Below are 18,826 nucleotides of genomic sequence, written 5' to 3'. Positions count from 1 at the left end.
TCTGAAGTGGTAAGATCTCCGGCTAAGTGCGTGTCTGCTAAGTCGATTGGACAATGGATTTCTTAAGTTCAGCCTAACTGAAAATTTAATCACCTTTATTTCATGTTTAGCTCTAAAATATATAGTATTATCTTAAAATGCAACGCAGTGTAATTCGAGTGTGAACTTCAGAATATCTTCTGGCAGTTGCTTTGTCACTACTTTGTGAGTAAAGTGGAACCATGTGTTGATCAGTAACTCTAACTAAGATCATCAATCTTAAACGCGATTTTGCGTGAGATTATAACGTCTCGTCTTGACAATATTTTTCAATATTGCAACTTTTCTTTATGTTCAACCCACGTACGGTGTACTTCGTGAGACCAGTACCACATGCTTATACAATTGTTTGACCCATCAGGTTAATAGTAAGACGATAGTAACCAGTTCGAGGATTTTTCTTTTGTAAATTGTGTTTCGATGTAATTTATTTTAATTATCAAAAGTATTGTGGAGTTACACGCTTTGTGTAAACCAAGTTGACCACGTGAAGCATGTGGTGTAAGCATCAAAGTAGCCCTCAGCTAATCTTTTCGGGAAGGTTTCACAGAGAGTTAGTATGAATTTAGTATAACAGTGTGTGGTAATTTCGTGACGGACAGGATTGCGCTACGAACGTAACTTCTTTGGGCGAAAATTGAAACTGAAAAATTGATATATATATAACACCGGTTATCGTAAGATGAGTACTAAAAGATTAATTATTAATGTTAGTCTGGTTAGGAATTTGGTAAGCTAGACTGGATACCTGGTGAAACAGTTGCGCAGTAATGCAAGGTTAACTTCCTCAGATAGCTCACAGCTTTTAACCCACTTTTATGGTCTTGAATATCAGCACCGCTTTCAGAACAAATTAATGCAACAACATTACAAACTCACTAAATCAGAAGCAAACTAATTTGTGGTGTTTTATAGTGGGTAGTGTGCAGTCAACTCAACTAAAAATGTGGAGTAGGCAATCTATTGAGTAATTCTAATTTTCGTTGCTGTATTCATTTTTTCTTCATAAATTGAACAACATGGAACTTTAATTGAAAAATCGTCCCAGGCATGCTTCTTGAGTTGGTCAACGTACTTTTCAGTAATATACACTGAAGCCCCAAATAAACTGCTACAGGCGTGCGTATTCAAATAGACAGATATGTAAACAGGCAGAATGTGGCGCTGCGGTCGGCAACGCCTGTATGAGACAAGTGTCTGACGCAGTTGTTAGATCGGTTAATGCTGCTACAATAGCAGGTTATCAAGATTTAAGTGAGTTTCTACGTGGTGTTATAGTCGGCGCCGAGCTATGCGACACCGGATCTCCGAGGTAGCAATGAAGTGGGGAGTTTCCCGTACGACCAATTCACGAGTTTATCAGCAATTTCGGGAATCCAGAAAAACATCAAACTCCGACATTGCTGTGGCTGTAAAAGGATCCTGCAAGAACGGGACAAAGGACCACTCAAAAGAATCATTGAACATCACAGAAGTGCAACCCTTCCGCCAATTGGTGCAAATTTCAGTGCTGGGTCATCAACATGTATCACCGTGGGAGCCATTCAACGAAACATCATTGATAAAGTATTTTGGTGCCGAAAGCACACTCATGTACCCTTGATGACTGCACGACACAAAGTTTTACGCCTGACCTTGGCCCATGAACACCGTCGTTGGATTGTTGAAGGCCGGAAACATTTTCCCTGGTCGGACGAGGCTCGTTTCACATTGTATCGAGCGGATGGACATGTACTGGTATGGAGACGATCTCACGAAAAGCATGGACCGTGCATGTCGGTAGGGGACTATTCAAACTGGTCGAAGCTCCGTAATGGTGTGTGGCGTGTGCAGTTGGAGTGATATGGGACCCTTGATAAGCCTAGATACTAATCTGACAGGTGACACGTACGTAAGCATCCTGTCTCATCACCTGCATCCACTCATGTCCATTGTACATTTCGGTGGCCTTCAGCAATTCCAGCAGGACAGGGTGCCACCCCACCTGTCCATAATTACTACAATTTCGCACTGGGAACGCTAAGTTTAAACACTTCCACTGGCCACCAAACTTCCCTGATATGAACATTGTTGATCAAAGCTGGGATGCCTTGTATCGTGCTGTTCAGAAGAGATCTCCACCCCCTCGTTCTCTTACGGATTTATTTCAGCCTTGCTGGATTCATGGTGTCGTTTCCCTCCAGCACTACTTTAGACGTTAGCCAAGTCCATGCCACGTCGTTTTGCGGCACTTCTGCGTAGTCGCCAAAGCCCAACACGATATTAGGCCGGTGTAACACTTTCTTAGGCACTTTGTTGTATGAAACGGCCATACTCTTCGTTCATTTTCACTGAAAACTGTTGCAACTGACAATCCATGTGACTTCAGATATTTTACCATTCTTCAAGTGCTCCAGGACTGAAAATTTATTATAAATTGCATTTTTACGTACAGAACAATGCATTCCATCTGTCGACCATTCCAATTTTCCGCCCTTTCATTGTTAGTTAAACCTTCTGCATGCATTTTAAAGTCTTTTTGCAACGAACATGTAGTATCTGTCATTTATGGAAAGTCAGTATTCTCATCCCTCCTTCTTTGCAAACAGTGAGTGGACTTTTGAACATCCTTCATGCAACGAAAAAGTAGCGAACGTTAAACCGCGCTTACAGCACGATTCTGCCGAAGAAGGAGAGGTTTTTTGCCCGCATCTCGTGGTCGTGCGGTAGCGTTCTCGCTTCCCACGCCCGGGTTCCCGGGTTCGATTCCCGGCGGGGTCAGGGATTTTCTCTGCCTCGTGATGGCTGGGTGTTGTGTGCTGTCCTTAGGTTAGTTAGGTTTAAGTAGTTCTAAGTTCTAGGGGACTTATGACCACAGCAGTTGAGTCCCATAGTGCTCAGAGCCATTTTTGGAGAGGTTTGGCGACCGAAAAATGCCGCACAGTTGTGCTGAATGAAATGTCGCGCTGTTCTGCGAACTTTGAGAGGGTCCGAGAAAATCCGAACCTCGTCCCACACGTGGCATGCGCACGCTGCACGTGTTTGCCACGCCGCGGCCGGCCTTGCCCTAGATCAGGGCCTCCCAACCTTTTTTAGCTGGCGGACCCCTTCTTCAGTCGAAAATCCATGGCGGACCCCTAGTCAGTCAAGAGCACAGTAACTTTAAATTTCAGAGAGAAAGCCATGGCAACTGAAAGCTTCTTAATGTAAGTGCCATGTTCCAAATGACCCCCCCCCCTCCCCTAAGTATCAATAGTCTTTGGTTTAGAGATGAATGAAAAAACTCGAAGGTCACAACTCGACTTATGAAACAGGTAGTGCACTGACAAGGCAAGTTTAACATTTCATGATGCCTGGGGCCGCATACGTACCAGCGAGCGCTGTGATTGGTCGACAAAGCTCCGCGCATGCGTAAAAGGTTTCAGCGCATCTAGCGCCGTGAGCCGGGGCACAAACGACCCCCGTATTGTTGCGAAACAGTCGATCAGAGAAGCCGCATTCTCCGGCACTAAACTGTGTGTGCGTTCTCATTTAGGAACCGCAAAGGCTGCTTGGGAATACGACCTGAAGTAAAAGTACACATGTTCTTCACACGAAAAAAAGTGGTGAATTTGTTCACATTTTTATTTAATAATTTTATTCATTATTTTACATGATTTGGTGAAAGCTGGCCGCGGACGCCCTAAAAAGAACCGGCGGACCACACGTTGGGAAGCCCTGCCCTAGATAAAAGCTTCCAGGTGACGGCTGTAGATGGCAGCACTTTTCATACTCAGCTGTTTAATGAAGTGTACCATGTGCTGCTCAGTTACTCTGTGTAGCAGCGAGTCTGTGGTTTATCGACTGCTTTGGGCACTGAAAGGTAATCACATTGGAGTTCGAAAGAAGGGGGTCAAGAAATACTTCAATGAAGACGACACAAATTCTGAAACAGTGTAAAATTTTCAAAACTAATATGTTCAGTAACAAATGCCATATTTGCTACTTTAAGAGTCCACTGAAAATCTCTAAGCATTGCTAAGTGTGAAGAATTCAGACTACTCAAGACACGAAAGAATATTTATGTCACCATCTCTCACTTCAACGGAAACTAAGACACTGGTGATGTAGGTAATACTTTCGGTAGGAAATTAAAACGTTTATATGGAACATTAAAATTAAAGAAATTAGTAAGCTGATTTGGGAAATTTCTACTAATACTTTGGTGAAGGTCCGCTGAATACAAGTTGTGAAGCGATAGTATCAGTAGCCACTCAACACTCAATTCTATTTTCCACTGAACATCATAATCATTAATTATATAAGAAGTCCACAACAAAACTATGATTCGTTAGTTAAATAAACGGCTTGACCAGCTCACATCCTGTTGTTGCAATTCAGAAATGATAATTATCTACATTCCTCTCTAGAAGAACAAATGACTAACCTCCTATTGCGGTATTGGCTCCAATTAACCACCTACTTATCGTCTCTACAATAAACTACTGTCTGCTGGTAACAGAAGCGCGAAATAAGGAGCGTTTGAGAAATACAAGGTGTATCCAGAAAGTATGTTCCGATGCTGGCACAGAAAACCCAATCATCACTAAGCAAACTAGACTACTGTCCATTAAAATTGATACACCACGAAGGTTACGTGCCACAGACGCGAAATTCAACCGACAGGAACAAGATGCTGTGATATGCAAGTGATTAGCTTTTCAGAGTATTCGCACAAGGTTGGTGCCGGTGGCGACACCTACAACGTGCTGACATGAGGAAAGTTTCCAACCGATTTGTCATACACAAACAGCAGTTGACCGGCGTTGCCTGGTGAAACGTTGTTGTGATGCCTCGTGTAAGGAGGAGAAATGCGTACCATCCCGTTTCCGACTTTGATAACGTTCAGATTGGAGCCTATCTGGATTGCGGCCTATCGTATCGCGACATTGCTGCTCACGTTGGTCGAGATCCAATGACTGTTAGCAGAATACGGAATCGGTGGGATCAGGAGGGTAATACGGAACGCCGTGCTGGATCCCAACGGCCAGGAATCACTAGCAGTCGAGATGACAAGCATTTTATCCGCATGGCTGTAACGGATCGTGCAACCATGTCTCGATCCCTGAGTCAACAGATGGGGACGTTTGAAAAACGACAACCATCTGCACGAACAGTTCGACGACGTTTGTTCGGAGACCATGGCTGCGGTTACCCTTGACGCTGCATCACAGACAGGAGATGCAAGTGATTAGCTTTTCAGAGTATTCGCACAAGGTTGGCGCCGGTGGCGACACCTACAACGTGCTGACATGAGGAAAGTTTCCAACCGATTTGTCATACACAAACAGCAGTTGACCGGCGTTGCCTGGTGAAACGTTGTTGTCATGCCTCGTGAACCTGGGTGCACTAATGGCAAAACGTCATTTTTTCGGATGAATCCAGGTTCTGTTTTCAGCATCATTCGTGTTTGGTGACATCGCAGTGAACGCACATAGGAAGCGTGTATTCGTCATCGCCATACTGGCGTATCACCTGGCGTGATGGTATTGGCTGCCATCGGTTACACGTTTTGGTCACCTCTTGTTCGCATTGACGGCACTTTGAACAGTGGACATTTCAGATGTGTTACGACCCGTGGCTCTACCCTCCATTCGATCCCTGCGAAACCCTACATTTCAGCAGGATAATGCACGACCTCGTGTTGCAGGTCCTGTACGGGCCTTTCTGGATACAGAAAATGTTCGGCTCTGTTTGACTCAATGCCCAGGCGTATCAAGACCGTTATTACGACCGAGGTGGTTATTCTGGGTACTGATTTCTCAGGATCTATGCACCCAAATTGCGTGAAGATGTAATCACATGTCACTTCTAGTATTATATATTTGCCTAATGAATACCCGTTTATCATCTGCATTTCTTCTTGGTGTAGCAGTTTTAATGGCCAGTAGTGTATTACTCTTGGTTCATACCGAATGCTGCACATATCGCAGCTCCATTGCATCGCTTGCCTTGCAAGAATGTCCTCCTTGTTTGGAGAGATGAGTGCAAATAGCTTTCCAAAAACTGAAAGACGCGTTGCTCAGTGATCGATGCTTACTTCACTTTGATTCTGACAAATCAGTTGTGTTGCAAACTGACGCTTCGTCTTATGGAATCGGTGCAGTGATTTCGCACAGAACTGGTGACAAAGACAAACCTACCGCTTTTGCGTCAAAAGTGTTGTCCAAGGCTGAGTGTATGTATTGAAAAATTCAGAAAAAGCTCCCATACATGCTAGTCAATGGGCAAGTCCACTGGTTTTGGTCCACAAGCCATCAGGTCTAATTCGCCTCTGTGTTGGCTTTAAGTCAACAGTCACCTGACACGCTGTGATTGGTATTTATCCATTGCCACTCCCAGACGGTCTCGTGGATAGATTAGACGCTGGTCGCTACGTTTCAAAAATTGATTTGCGGGATGCATATCTTCAAATACTAATAGATGAAGAATCACAAAAAGTATGTCTTGTTTAAATGTTTGTGTTTGCCTTTTGGCAGTGCCTTCGCACCCCCATTTTTCAACGGTATTCTGAACAGCTGACTGCTCAAGTACCAAACCGTTCAAACTATTTAGACGATATTGTCGTCCAAGTCGTACACCTGAAGAACAAATTGCAAATCTACTTGCTTTGTGTGTTATCTGATGCATTGTAGACTGAGCAAGTGTGATTTTCTTAAACCTGAAGTACAATATCTTGATCTTGTAATAAACATTCTAGGTTAACATCCTCTTCAGTAGCATTTGTTAGCCATACGAGACCTGCCAATACCTCGCAACGTCACAGAATTGCAGTCAGTTTTGGTAAAAATGAACTATTATTTTCGGTTCATACCGAATGCTGCGTAAATTAGGTGCATGTTTGGTGGTATGTGCAACTTCTATAAAACTGAGCCGGGTTCTCATGCCATTTATTGTATGTCATCTTCTCTTGCGGTACTGCCACCACGTTTTCTTATTCCATTTACTTCCTGCCTTACTTCTCCCTGAGCGGCAGCAGCAGCGCGTGTCGATAAGTGCACTGTCATACCATCCGTGGAGCGACCGATGGTATTTCCGGGTCGTCGTATGTCTGGCAGTCTGTTGGAGACGGACCAGCAGTGCAGTCGGGATGCAGCAGCAGTGAAGTCGGGGACGGAGCGGCGGTGAGGCGCCGACAGCCAGTGCTCGCCAACCACTGGCGACACACACGAACTGTCCAACGGAGGGAGATTAGAGAGGGACGACCGTTGGTTGGTCGTCCGGTTGGTCGTCTCATCGGCCGACGTATATTTAGTCCTCTCACCATTTCCAGGCCTGGGCAGTCGGTCAGTTGACATGGAGCAGCAGGGAAGTCGCCGTCGCACGCAGTAGGGTCAGAGCCACTGGCGGCATGCACGCGCGGTTGGAGTGGGAGACGCTGCTTTCAAGTGCTACAAAGTTCGTCGCCCACCGATCTAGCTCATGAGAGTTGAGGCCTCACTTAACATACTATCGATTCTCAGCTGTTTACATTTGTTGGTTTGATCCTAGTGGTCACTTTTGGGACATTCTTGTGAGCAAGAACGTGGGTGTTTTCAAGTTGTCTAATATTCTAGCCATCTTCCTGTGGAGTTTAACTTAATTTATTTTCTGTAATTGAAGTTGACGAGCGGTATCTTCTGCCTTGTGGCCTTTGACGTTCCAGTTACCTGTCCTGGTCGTTGATGTAATTTTAGGCAGTGTTTTTTTTCTCGTCGTGTTGTTGCTGTTTTGCACAGTGTGTAGTTCGGCGGCTGCGGTGTTATTGGTCGTTGTGCGCGCCAGTATTCTGTGTGTCGATGTATTGAAATCTTGTGATCGTTTTGCTGGCTGCATGGAGCGGAACTCATCTTGTTCATTGGTCGGACGACTGTCTGTCGGCTTCGTTGCCGTCAGATTAAGAAGTCGATGCACAGGCTCCCTGTCTTACCTAAACGGGCGTTAGCGTTACAATCCCAGGCCAACCCTTGGAAACTTCTGAGCGCCGTTCCTTGTGTGTTACATAGTAATTTCCCTCTTTGGGTTTTTAGTTACTTGGTTAATTGTGTGGCATTCAGCCGAGTATCAATATCTCTCAATTAATGTTCTTGTCTTGCCCTTAAGGCATGAGATTGTTATTCTTTTATATGTGGCCTTTATCCCAATTTTACGCGAGATGTTTTAAGGTAAGGCTTTCTGCCTAAAAGGCATGTGGCCTTCAGCCGAGTATTAATATCTCTTAAATTAATTTTTTTGTCTTGCCCTTAAGGCATGAGATTGTTATTCTTTATAGGGCCCTTCCATATGAAATGTTTTAAGATACGGCCCTCTACCTTCTAAAATAGAAACTTTTCTTTCTAGGGATTAAGCCGTTAAATTATTTGTAGATGTGGAGCCTTCAGCCGAGTTTTAATGTCTCGTAAATTAATGTTCTTGTCTTGCCCTTAACGCATAAGATCGTTATGTTTTTGTTTTAAGATAAAGCCTTCTGCCTTTTGATTTAAACTCTTCTTATTTCTTAATATGCAGCCTCGAGCCAAGTTCAATTAAAATTAAATTGCTAAGGCCTTCAGCCTGTTTGGATTGAAGATTTAGAAAATATTCTTGGGTGAAAGCTACAGAAGAAGCTTGTATTTCAATTTCTTACTTAGGTCTTGTGTCTTGGATTTTGAGTATGGCCATCAGCCGATCTAAGGTTAATCAAAGGAGGTCGATTAAAGTTTTCAGTGGTTTGCATCCTTGTTGTAATATTGTGTGAGTTGATGAGTATTATGAGTGAACCTGACAGCAACTTATTTTGGCCGCTTTCCACAACCTAATCTGCTCTGTCCTGCTGGCCCTGGCATTTCAAAAACTTCTATTAATTTTCTCATTTTATAGAAGTTCCACATAGTACCAAAAATGCACCTAAAAAGCATCTTCCACTAATAAATTACTGTAGAAACCTGGTGTTTATTAGTAATCGAGAATTATTCAATTTCTTTTGAATTTTCAGCAAAAGGAGTGCCCCTCCTTTTACCTGTAGTAGTCTATAAGCATTCTTGTTGTAACGGTACTGGGGTCGTTGTATGTACTACGTAAATATGGGTGCAAAGCAAGACTGCAGGATTTTCTTAATTCTTTATCTTAAAAGTAGCAGAGGTCGCATAGAAAGCTTTATTCATTTTACTCCAGATTCGTTTGCATTACACTGAACTTGATCCTAGGATGTACGTGAGCCGCTGGTGGTCGATCCGCTCGGCTAGTGCCAGCGGCGTGTCCCCATCGTCATTCCTGACTTCCCTGTCGGCCCCTGCCTCCAGTAGCGCAGTCGCCGCATCTGCGTGTCCACGCCGTGCTGCATCATGCAGTGGTGTGTGCCCAGTGCTATCCCTGGCGTTGGGGTCGGCAGAGGATGCTGCCAGCAGACGCACCACAGCCGTATTTCCCTTCCATGCAGCCAGGTGCAGAGGTGTGTTCTGCCAGCGGTCCCTAGCGTTGACATCTGCTCCATCCTCCAGCAGACGCCTCACCACCTCCACGTGTCCCCTGGTTGCTGCCCAGTGCAGTGCTGTCCACTTGTCGTCATCCTTCGCCTCTACGTCCGCCCCCACTGCCACCAAAGTTCGCACCTTGCTCACTGATCCCTCCTTAGCTGCCACGATCAGCATCTCGCCCTTCTCTTCTCCGGAAAGATCCCTACAACAAAAGAAAGATACTTACAAATTGCCCCCAACACACACGTCTGAGGACGAAACACTGTTGCAGAACTGTGATGAGTTCCAACAACTCATCTCTCCAAGAAGTTTACCACAATAGACCGGTGTCCAAAATTAAAGCAACAAACTGCGATTTCCCCATCGTGTGTCTAATTCCCAATGTTATCATGCCAACTGTCAGCAGATGCCTGAACCATGGTGTTTTGCGTGGTAGCTGGCATTCCAGTCAATGAACAACTACAACGATGGTGAAACTACAAAATGGGGTAGTGTTTGCTGGGTAGTCCCACATCCACAATCGCTGTAGGCACAGTCACAGACGGTGGACTATGGTACAGAGAAGACGCCTACCAGGCTCCCTGCGCTCTGGTGTTTCTCAGATGTGGGGACAGTTTGTAGAGGCAGAAACTGTATCTCAAAGACTAGGGCAGGACCCAACACGTGTGATACCAGAAAGGGAGGACCGCTATCTGGCTAAAAGGGCATCACTGCACCGCCTTGCTACTGCATGGAAACTGCCATCTAACCTCGCAGCATGCACTGGGTGTGTTGTATCGAGGTAGACGTTACACAGAAGGCATCAGCAGAGTGGCCTTTATTGTCAGAGATCTGTTGTATATGCACCTCTGACACATCTTCACAGAAAGAAATGTTAAAGTCATCAACATGCCACCTAGATGGCCGAGCAAAGGGTCCATGTCCTTGTCACAGGTGAGTTCCAATATAGTCTGGAGAGTGATTCTCGACGGATTTGCATATGGAGGGAATGCGGAACACGATTTCGGAGACCTAACAGCTTTGTAAGAGACTGATATCGAAGAGGACGCCTGGTGGTGTGGCCACAGATTATGTTGACTACTCGAACACCTCTTCATGACGTTGTATGGGTGAATCGGCTAGGTTTAACTCCTGTCAGGTATCGCTACGAGATCTGGGGACCTCATATGCGGTTTTTGCGAGGTGCTCTGGCGTAGACTTCGTATTGGTGGACGATAGTGCTAAGCCTCATAGAGGTCAGGTGATTGACGTTTTCTTGGGAATTGAAGATATTGCACATTTGCGGTGGTTCGCTCGATCTCCCAATTTGAATCCCATAGAGCATGCCGGGGACACACTAGAGAGATGGGTTGCATCACATGAGCATCCACCAACAATTCTATAAGAAACTTCCCAGCAGATTAAAACTGTGTGCCGGACCGAGACTCGAACTCGGGACCTTAGCCTTTCGCGGGCAAGTGCTCTACCAGGCAAAGGTCCCGAGTTCGAGTCTCGGTCCGGCACACAGTTTTAATCTTCCAGGAAGTTTCCTATCAGCGAACACTCCGCTGCAGAGTGAAAATCTCATTCTGGGAATTCTATAAGACTTGCGAGTAGCTCTGCAGGAAGAATAGTGTAATTGCCTCCACATGAGATCGATGACATCATTAACAGCTATCCCTGTCACTGCCAGGCTTGTATGAGTCAGAGGTGGTCACACTCGATGCTGAACACATTAACCAGTTGTCGAATTGTGTGTGCAAATCGGTTAAGTTTTAAAAAAAAGAAGAACATTTCTATCTACCTTTGTGCATTTCGTAACTGTTTATGTTTTTATATATTGCATAGTTTCTATTTTACTATCACCTGTTTCTACTATTTCATGGCAAAATATACGCAACTTTGCAAAATTTCCATTTGTTGCTTTAATTTTGGACACCACGGTACATCAAATTTCACGCGCTTTTTATACCATTCAAATTACTAGCCGAGCTGCATGTTGGCTTCGTAAACATACTAAAGACCGAAACGTCGGTTTTAGTTTATTATTGTTGTTAGTTTTTAGCAATGACGCGGCATAATACCCAGAAGAATTTTAATCACTATGACACCGGCCGCGGAATCCTACGTTCTTAAAACACTAAAGACCTGACAGCATTTAGGTATATTGCTGTTGTTATTGTGGTCTTCTGTCCAGAGACAGCTCTGATGCTGTTCTCCATACTACTCTAGCCTGTGCAAGCTTCTTCAACGACAAGTAACTTCTGCAACCTACATCCTTCTGAATTTGCTTTGTGTATTCATCTTTTGGTCTCCCTCTACGACATTTATCCTCCACGCTGCCCTCCAGTACTAAGTTGGTAATCCCTTGATGCCTCTGAACATGCCCTACCAACCGATCCCTTCTTGTAGTCAAGTAGTACCACAAATTCTTCTTCTCTCCAATTCTGTCCAGTACCTCTTCATTAGTTACCTGATCTACCCATCTAATCTTCAGCATTCTTCTGTAGCATTGCATTTCTCTTCTATTCCCTTCTTGTTTACATCGTTTCTTGTCCATCTTTCACTTCTATAGAGGGCTACACTCGATAGAAAAACTTTCAGAAAAGACTTCCTGACACTTAAATCTATACTCGATGTTAACTAATTTCTCTTCTTCTGAAACACTTCCCCTGCCATTTCCAGTATACATTTTATATCCTCTCTCCTTCGACCAAGATCAGTTATTTTGCTTCCCAAATAGCTTTACTCGTTTACTACTTTAAGTGTCTCATTTCCTAATTTAATTCCTTCGGCATCAGCCGATTTGACTGCATTCCTTTATCCTCGTTTCGCTTTTGCTAATGTTCATCTTATATCCTCCTCTCAAGACACCATCCATTCCATTCAACTGCTCTTCCAGGCCCTTTGCTGTCTGTGACAGAATTACAATGTCATTGGTAAACGTCAAAGTTTTTGTTTCTTCTCCATGGCTTCTAATTCCTAATGTAAATTTTTCTCTTGTTTCCTTTACAGCTTGCTCAACATACAGATCGAATAACATCAGGGATAGGCTGCGAGATACGCTACACTCTCAGCTCAAAAGTATCTAGATACCTCTATCTAATGTGTGTCTGGCCAACAAGTGTAATGAGAGGCCGATCCGCCAGTATAAAAGGAGGCAGAGAGACTTGTGTCGTCAGTACAGAACCAGAAATAGCAGAATGGGTCCATCACGGGGGTTAGGGACTTGGAATGTCCAATAGACACTGGATGTCACCTGAGTAACAAATGTACCAGGAATGTTTCGACCCTTACACAGTAGCTCTAGGCGACTTTTGGAGACGCTTTTGTGAAGTGCAAATGCAGAGCAACAACCATAGCAAAAGGTAGAGGCGGCATATACTGATGGACAGAGACCATGAAGCTTTATGGAGGGTCGCTGTAAAAAATCGCATCAAGCACTGCAGCCAGCACAACGACTGTGCATAGGGAGGTAAAAAGAATGTTGTAAAATGGTCGAGCACCCCCCCCCCCCCCAATGGGGCACACATTTGTGTAGTCAGTGCTACGCAACACTTAAATTGGTGAAAAGCGTGACGCCACTGGGCAATGGATGAATGGAAACGAATGGTCAGCACAGATGAACCACCTGTGGCAATCCGATGGAAGGCTCTGTTTTTGGCTGATAACTGTTACCAGCCATATTGAGTAACGTCAGAAGTGAAGGAGAGAGGAGATGGCGTTAAATTATCGGCATATTTCCATGGTTATGGTATCATTCCCCTATTGAGCTTAAGAGAACACTAAATTCGACAGCATTGCAAGCACGTTTCCCAGCTTTGTGTACTGCACACTGTAGATCAACAATGTTTGCGTTAGCAAGACAGTGCTTCTTATCATAAATCATTACCTGTCAGGCAACAATTTTTGGACAACAGCATTATATGAATGTACTGTCCGTCCAGAATTCCGAGCTAAATCCAATGCAATTGCTCTGGGATGAGTTAGAAGCTGGCTTCGCTGGAGACTGAAGCGCCAACGTTGAGGAATATTGGGTTCTCATTTCTCCATATAATTTCACACCCATTACTCAAAGTTCCCTCAGCAGAATAAAAGCCTTGATAGAGATGAAACTTTAACACACCCTTTATTAATTTTCTCTAATACGTGTCCATATACCGTCGATGAAACTGAATGTCTACTGAGAAACGGGCCATGATATTTACATGTGACATAAACACCTACATTTTGATACTACGAACTGCGTGTTGCATGCTCAGGAATAATATGTAGCACTTCCTTTATGAAGTAAAGACAATTAAGTACAGATTCGTTCTATTAATCTGTCAAATGAGATTATTTTAGCCAGTAGTTTTCTACTCGGTTTTATGTGGCCTGCCACGAATTCCTCTCTTGCACCAACCTTCATCTCAAAGTAGCACTTACACCCTACACACTCAATTAATTGTTGGATGTATTTCAATCTCTGTCTTTCCCTTCAGTCTTTACGCTATACATCTCCTTCGTCTTGCCAGTGCTTCCGTATGACGCTGATTCTGGAGAGTACCCCCTCATTCCATATCTGACAAGTCCACCTAATTTTCAACACTTTTCTCTAGCACCACATTTCACACGCTCCTAGTCTCCTCAGTTCCGGTTTTTTGCCACTGTCCACCGTTCAATATCATACGAAGTAGTAATCCGAACATAAATGTTTCATAGCAGCAGAATTATGTTGGCTACTACGCTTCTCATGCCCTTCTGCCATTGTATATCAAGGGTTATTTTGGTTCCAGAATTTCTTAATATCGGCTACTTCGTGACCACCAATTTAAGTGTTAAGTTTTCTGACATCTGCTATTTCTCAGTAGAATTTTCTTTTAGTGATTCATTCTCAATTCACATTCCTTGCTCACCCGACTCTCCATTCAATCAACAGATCCTGTAACTATTCACTTTCGCTGAGGATAGCAATGTCATCAACCAAATTTTTCATTGGCATCCTTTCACCGCGAATTTTAATTCCACCCTTGAACTTTTATTATATTTCCATCACAGCTTCTTGAATGCGTAGATGGAATAGCAGGGGCAAACGACTGCTCCTGTCTTACACACTTAATCTGAGCACTTTGTCCTTTATCTTCCAGTCTTACTGTTCCCTCTTGGTTTCCTGTACATGTTGTAACCTACCTGTCCTTCCCTGTAACTTAATCATATTTATATAAGACTTACGAAGATCTTGCAGAGTTATATAATGTCGAACGCTTTTTCTAGGTCAAAAAACTTTTTACTTGCTTCCATTATAACGTACAACTTTCGAACACCGTGTCTGGTGCCTTTACTTCTTCTAAAGTCAAACTGACCGTCATTTGACAGTTTCTCAATTTTCTTTTCACTTTTTATGTATATCATTCTCGTCGGCAGCTTGGATGCATGAGTAAGAAAGGTGATTGCGCTCTAGCCCTCACACTTATCTGCCCTTGCTATCTTGGGAAATATGTGGATGATATTTTTGTAAAAGAGTGATGGTATGTGCACATATACAGACAGCGGCAGTGTCACACACACAAGGTACAAAAGTGCAGTGCATTGGCAGAGCTGTCATATGAACTCAGGTGATTCGTGTGAACGGGTTTCCGTCGTGATTATGGCCACACAGTAGGGATTAACTTTCAACACCAAATAGTAGTTGGAGGTAGATGCATAGGAAATCGTTAGGGAATTCAATATTCCAGGATACACAATGCCAAGGGTGTCCCAAGAATACTAAATATCAGGCATTATCTCTCATCACAGTCAATGCTGTGGCTAACAGCCTTCATGTAACGACCAAAAGCAGCGGCTTGTGCATGTAGTGGTCGGTGCTAAGAGACAAGCAATACTTTGTGAAATAACCGCAGAAATCAATGTAGAATATACGACGAACGTATCCACTAGGACAATGCGCCAAATTTGCCGTTAAGTGCTGTGGCAACAGATGACCAATGCGAGTGACTTCACTACCAGTATGTTACCACCCGCAATTCCTTTCCTGGTCTCGTGACCATAATGGTTGAAGGCTAGACGACTGGAAAAGTGTGGCCTGGTCAGATAAGCCTCAGATTCAGTTGGTGAGAGCTGATTGTAATGTTCAAGTGTGGCGTAGACCCCACGAAGCATTGGACCCAACTTGCCAAAAAGGGACTGTGCAAAATGGTGTTGGCTCTGTAATGGCATGCTATGTGCTTACGTGGAATGGGCTGGGGCCTCTCGTCCAACTGAACGAATCATTGACTGGAAATGGTTATGTTTGGCTACTTGGAGACCATTTTCAGCCATTTGTTGACTCAATTTTCTCAATCATCGATTTAATGTCCGAGAGCAACAACTGTCCACGATTGATTTGAGGAACATTGTGGACAACTGGTGTAAATGATTTGGCCACCCGGATTGCGCATCATGAATCCCACCGATGATTTATTGGACATAATAGAGAGGTCAGTTCTTGTACAAAATCTTGCAGCAGGAACACTTTCGTAGTTGTGGATGGCTATAGAGGCAGCCTGGCAATATATTTTTACAGGGGACTTCCAACGACTTCTTGGGTCCCCACCACCTCGAGTTGTTGCTCCAGGTTGCGCACAAGGAGGTCTGACATGACATTAGGAGGTATCCCACGACTCTTGCCACCTCAGTGAATGTAGCTGTATTCCTGTCTTTCTCTGAACATTTACATGCTTTCTTATTTTGTTGATCAGTTGCAGTCTTTCTACAGTTACTCAAGGTTTCTTCGAAGTTAGCTTCCCTTTATCTGTGTGTATCTGTCCACCACCTGTGATTTTACGTTCTAGAGATGTCCACTCCTCTTCAATTGAATAGCCTACTGTGATATTCCTTACCGCCGTTTACACATCGTTCATCGTTCATTAACTTCAAGCACATCTCATCATTTCTCATTACTGCATGATGCTTCATCCTTCTATGCTGATTCTTATGGACGATTCTGTTAAACGTCACTCTACTCTTCATAATTCTTAAATCTTTGTGTACATCTGGGTACACCTTACGTTCCAATATCTGATGTCGCAATCTCTGTCTGACCATGAAGTAATCCAGCTCGAATCCTTCAGTGTCCTTGGGTATTTTCCAAGCATATTTTTCCTCACATGATTCCTGAACAGAGTATTCGTTATTACCATTTCAATTTGACTGCATAATTCAACTAGACTTTTACTTCTCTCATCACTGTGCCAAACCCATAATCCCCATGACAATTTCTTCTTTTCTTTCCTCTACAATCGCATTTCAATTCCATGCTCCCTCTCTTTTCTCCTTTTCTTGTGTCGTTGCCATCTGTACCTGAACTACTGTTGTCGGTGTTCGTTTGATGTCGAATCGCCGGCCGGCGTGGTCGAGGGGTTCTAGGCGCTTCAGTCTGGAACCGCGCGACCGCTACGGTCGCTGGTTCGAATCCTGCCTCGGGCATGGATGTGTGTGATGTCCTTAGGTTAGTTAGGTTTAAGTAGTTCTAGGGGACTGATGACCTCAGATGTTAAGTCCCATAGTGTTCAGAGCCATTTGAGCCATTTTTGATATCGAATCTGGTGAGAAAAACTGTGTCATTGAGCAGTTCACAGTAGCCCACACACTCCCCTGCTTTCCTATTTATAACGAATTCCGTTATACAATTTGCTGTTGATATTACCCCAATGTGTCTTATGACAAATCCTTTGCTTTCTTCTATTTCACATCAATGACCCCCACTGTATCTACACTGGGTCTTTGCAGTTCCGTTTTTAGACTCCCTAGCTTTCCAACTACAACCAAACTTAGGAATTCAAAGCTCCAAGTCATAGAATGTTATCCCTCTGTAACTTATTCTACGGTCACTTCCACCTTGACAGTACATTCCCAGGGATCCAAAAAGGTAAATTGTCCAGAATATTTTCTCAATGCAGATGGCGTCACGACAAGTTTCTTCTGGAGGTTTCACCCTAAAATATTTTCTAAATCCTCAACCGAAAGAGGCTGAAGGTCTTAGCAATTAAATTCAAATGGAACTTGGCTGGAGGCTGCATATAAAACAATAAGGAGAGTTTCCATCAAAAGGCGGAAGTAGATATCTTAAAATATTTCATGCGAAAGGGCAAGACAAGAACATTAATTTAAGAGTTATTGAAACTTGGCTGAAGGAAACACATCAGTAAATAATGTAATGGCTTAAGCCCTAGAAAGAAGAGTTTGAATTTTAAAAGGCAGATGCCCGTATCTTAAAAATTTTCATACAAAATTAGGCTGAAGGCCCCTATACAAAAATAAAAATCCCATGCCTTAAGGACAAGGTAAGAACATTAATTTTAGGTGATATTGATATTTGGCTGAAGGCCACATATCAAACAAATTGTTCAACGGCTAAAGGCCTAGAAAAGAGTTTCAATTTAAAAGGGACAAAGCTTTATCTTAAAACATTTCATGCAAAAGGGCAAAAAAAGGAAATTAATTTAAGAAATATTAAAACTGAGCTGAAGGCCGCACATCAATAAAATAACTAAAACCCAAACAGGGAAATTACTATGTAGCACACAAGGAACGGCCCTCAGAAGTTTCCAATGGTTAGCCTGGGATCGTAACACTAATTCCCGTTTAGGCGAGAAAGGCAGCCTGACCAACAGTCTCTAAATCGGAAGGCAACCCAACCGACAGTCAGCCGAAGAAGCAAGCACCTGATTTCGGTCACCGGACCAAAACCACTACAACGAAATTGCCAACGAGGCGAAGAGACCATTAACACTCGTCTTCAAATATTGTTGTGTTAATAGGCCCAGGCACAATAACTACTGACATGTATGAACATCGCAACGGCTGTAGAACTACACGTCGTGGGGGACCGCATCAACTCGGTAAGAAAACATTCACTCGCTGCTCTGTCTTAGCCGATCAACTGGCTACTGCAGTAAGCAGACAGCATTACAGAACTTCTACATCTACATCGATACTCTGCAAATCATATTTAAGTGCCTGGCTGAGGGTTCATCGAACCACCTTCAAAATTCATTATTCCAATCTCGCATAACACGTGGGAAGAATGAACACCTATATCTTTCTGTATGAGCTCTGATTTCCGTTGTTTTATCTTGGTGATCGTTCCTCCCTATGTAGGTTGGTGTCAACAAAATATTTTCGCATCGGAGGAGAATGTTGGTGATTGGAATTTCGTGAGAAGATTCCGTTCGCCTTTCTTTTAATGATCTCCAGCCCAAGTCGTGTATGATTTCTGTGACACTCTCTCCCATATTTCGAGACAATGCAAAACGTGCTGTCTTTCCTTGAACTTTTTCAATGTACTCCGTCAGTCCTATCTGGTAAGGATCCCACAACGTGCAGCAGTATTCTTA

At 43.6% G+C, this 18,826-nt stretch overlaps 1 protein-coding gene across 1 annotated transcript in view; it reads right to left on the bottom strand.

Annotated features, from left to right (window-relative positions):
• Positions 1-9,157: 9,157 nt before the first annotated feature.
• LOC126108677 (ankyrin-3-like) overlaps positions 9,158-18,826 on the bottom strand; it is a 59,373-nt gene continuing 49,704 nt past the window's right edge. The window contains exon 6 of the mRNA XM_049913988.1: positions 9,158-9,693. Coding sequence (XP_049769945.1) covers positions 9,201-9,693 — 493 coding nt within the window. The 3' untranslated portion in view covers positions 9,158-9,200. The remainder of the gene's footprint in view (positions 9,694-18,826) is intronic.

Source organism: Schistocerca cancellata, chromosome 11 (assembly GCF_023864275.1).
Source record: "Schistocerca cancellata isolate TAMUIC-IGC-003103 chromosome 11, iqSchCanc2.1, whole genome shotgun sequence".
NCBI classification, from domain to species: Eukaryota; Metazoa; Arthropoda; class Insecta; order Orthoptera; family Acrididae; genus Schistocerca; species Schistocerca cancellata.
This window is presented reverse-complemented; position numbering and strand designations above follow the sequence as displayed.